This window comes from Olea europaea, unplaced genomic scaffold (genome assembly GCF_002742605.1).
Source record: "Olea europaea var. sylvestris unplaced genomic scaffold, O_europaea_v1 scaffold2567, whole genome shotgun sequence".
NCBI lineage: Eukaryota > Viridiplantae > Streptophyta > Magnoliopsida > Lamiales > Oleaceae > Olea > Olea europaea.
In genome coordinates, this window is record NW_019243960.1 from 84,435 (window position 1) to 86,018 (window position 1,584).

Sequence of the window (1,584 nt, forward strand, 5' to 3'; positions counted from 1 at the left end):
GTCATAGACAAAGAGAAAAATTGCAATATATTTAACATATACCTATGAGAAAGTTGCAGTTCTATAAATGTAAAGACAAAAGAACTTCCTTGTACACAACAATTTTTAGTACATAAGTTGTGCATATCATTTGAGTTCGATGGTTTCAGTAGAATTTTTATAGATTTGCTTTTTTTGCTCTCGATAATGCTACATATAACTACCATGGCAAAAAAATTGGTTCTTGAAGATGCAAGCCTATGCAATTAAATGTTTGACCCTGGGCTTTATTTATTGTCATTGCAAAGCACGATCTAATTGGGAACTGAATCCTTTTAAATTGAATTGTAGTTCGATCAGTTTTAAGAGGTATAAATGAGATCCTAGGTAAGAAAACTTGTTTTCCACAATATTCGCCAGTTGTGATTTCAGCAAAAATAACATTTATCTCAAATTTTAGACAAGTAAGGCGTGTTCTGTTACATAACCCCTCGGAAGGATTAATATTCCGTAATAACATTACAAGACAATTTACCTTAAGTTTCAATTCATGCGGTGGAATACCATTTGGTGTCAAAGTATTCAAGAAATCTTTGTGCAAGCTTTGTTCCGATTTGTCAGTTGCTTCATCAAAACTATAGTATGTGGAAAAATCATCGGGAATTTGTTCGAGTAAAATCTTGTTAATATAATCAACACATTCATTCGTAGGTGTAAGAATAACTCTATTTATCATATTATGTAAATTGTCAACATATGCCTGTATATTTGGAAAAACATGATGTATCAAAATTTTTAAAGATGTGATTTCATCTTCAAATGGTAGAGTTATATTATCCGAAATGGTAGAATTATACTATTCGGAAGCATAATGCACTTACAAGTATGTTCTTCTTCTGTTCCATTTCCAATTCTGAGTAAGTGCAGAACATAGGATCTGATTTTGCCCTCATATTCTCAACCAATGGTAAACGTAAATAGGAAGGCCATAGGTCTGAAAATACCAAGCTAGCTTTCATTACATCATCTTTTTTCCCTCTCGGTACCACTGGAAGAACTTGTCAAAAATCTTCTCCAAAAACTATCACTTTCCCACCGAAAGGCAAGTTACAATCAGTAATATCTCTAAGCATTTGTCTACAGCTTCAATAGCGCAACGATTTACCATAGGCGCTTCATCCCAAATTATTAACCTAGACATTTTCAACATTATTCCTAAAGCTGATTGCTTGCTAACAGAACAATTTATTTCACCAATTGTTTCTAAAGGAATTTTAAATTTTGAATGAGCTGTGCGACCTCCAGGCAACAGAGACGCAGCGACTCCAGAGGACGCTGTTGCCAAAGCAATGAAATATTGACCTCTTACAGCAGTTAGAAGTGCTTTGTATAAAAAAGTCTTTCCCGTTCCCCCCGGACCATCAATGAAGAAAGTACCACTTGAGTCATTTTTTACTTTTTCCATAACTTTATCATATGCAAATCGTTGTTCTTTATTGAATTTCTCTACACAATTAAAGTCTCGTTGAATATTAAAATTCATTGTTTCCTCTGCAATCATTCTTGCCAATCTTTGAGTCTCATCTATATTTACAAAGAATGAAA

The 1,584-nt window shown here is 33.5% G+C and overlaps 1 protein-coding gene across 1 annotated transcript; it reads right to left on the minus strand.

Moving 5' to 3' along the window:
* Positions 1–1,063: 1,063 nt before the first annotated feature.
* Positions 1,064–1,540, minus strand: LOC111382870 (ATP-dependent DNA helicase PIF4-like). Its single transcript, XM_023006906.1, has one exon. The coding sequence runs from the start codon at positions 1,538–1,540 to the stop codon at positions 1,064–1,066; it is 477 nt and encodes a 158-aa protein (XP_022862674.1).
* Between the last annotated feature and the right edge of the window lie 44 nt (positions 1,541–1,584).

What these genes read in the sequence shown, in the direction of transcription:
- LOC111382870 (XM_023006906.1), bottom strand. Translation starts at nt 1,540, where the DNA reads ATGATTGCAGAGGAAACAATGAATTTTAATATTCAACGAGACTTTAAT.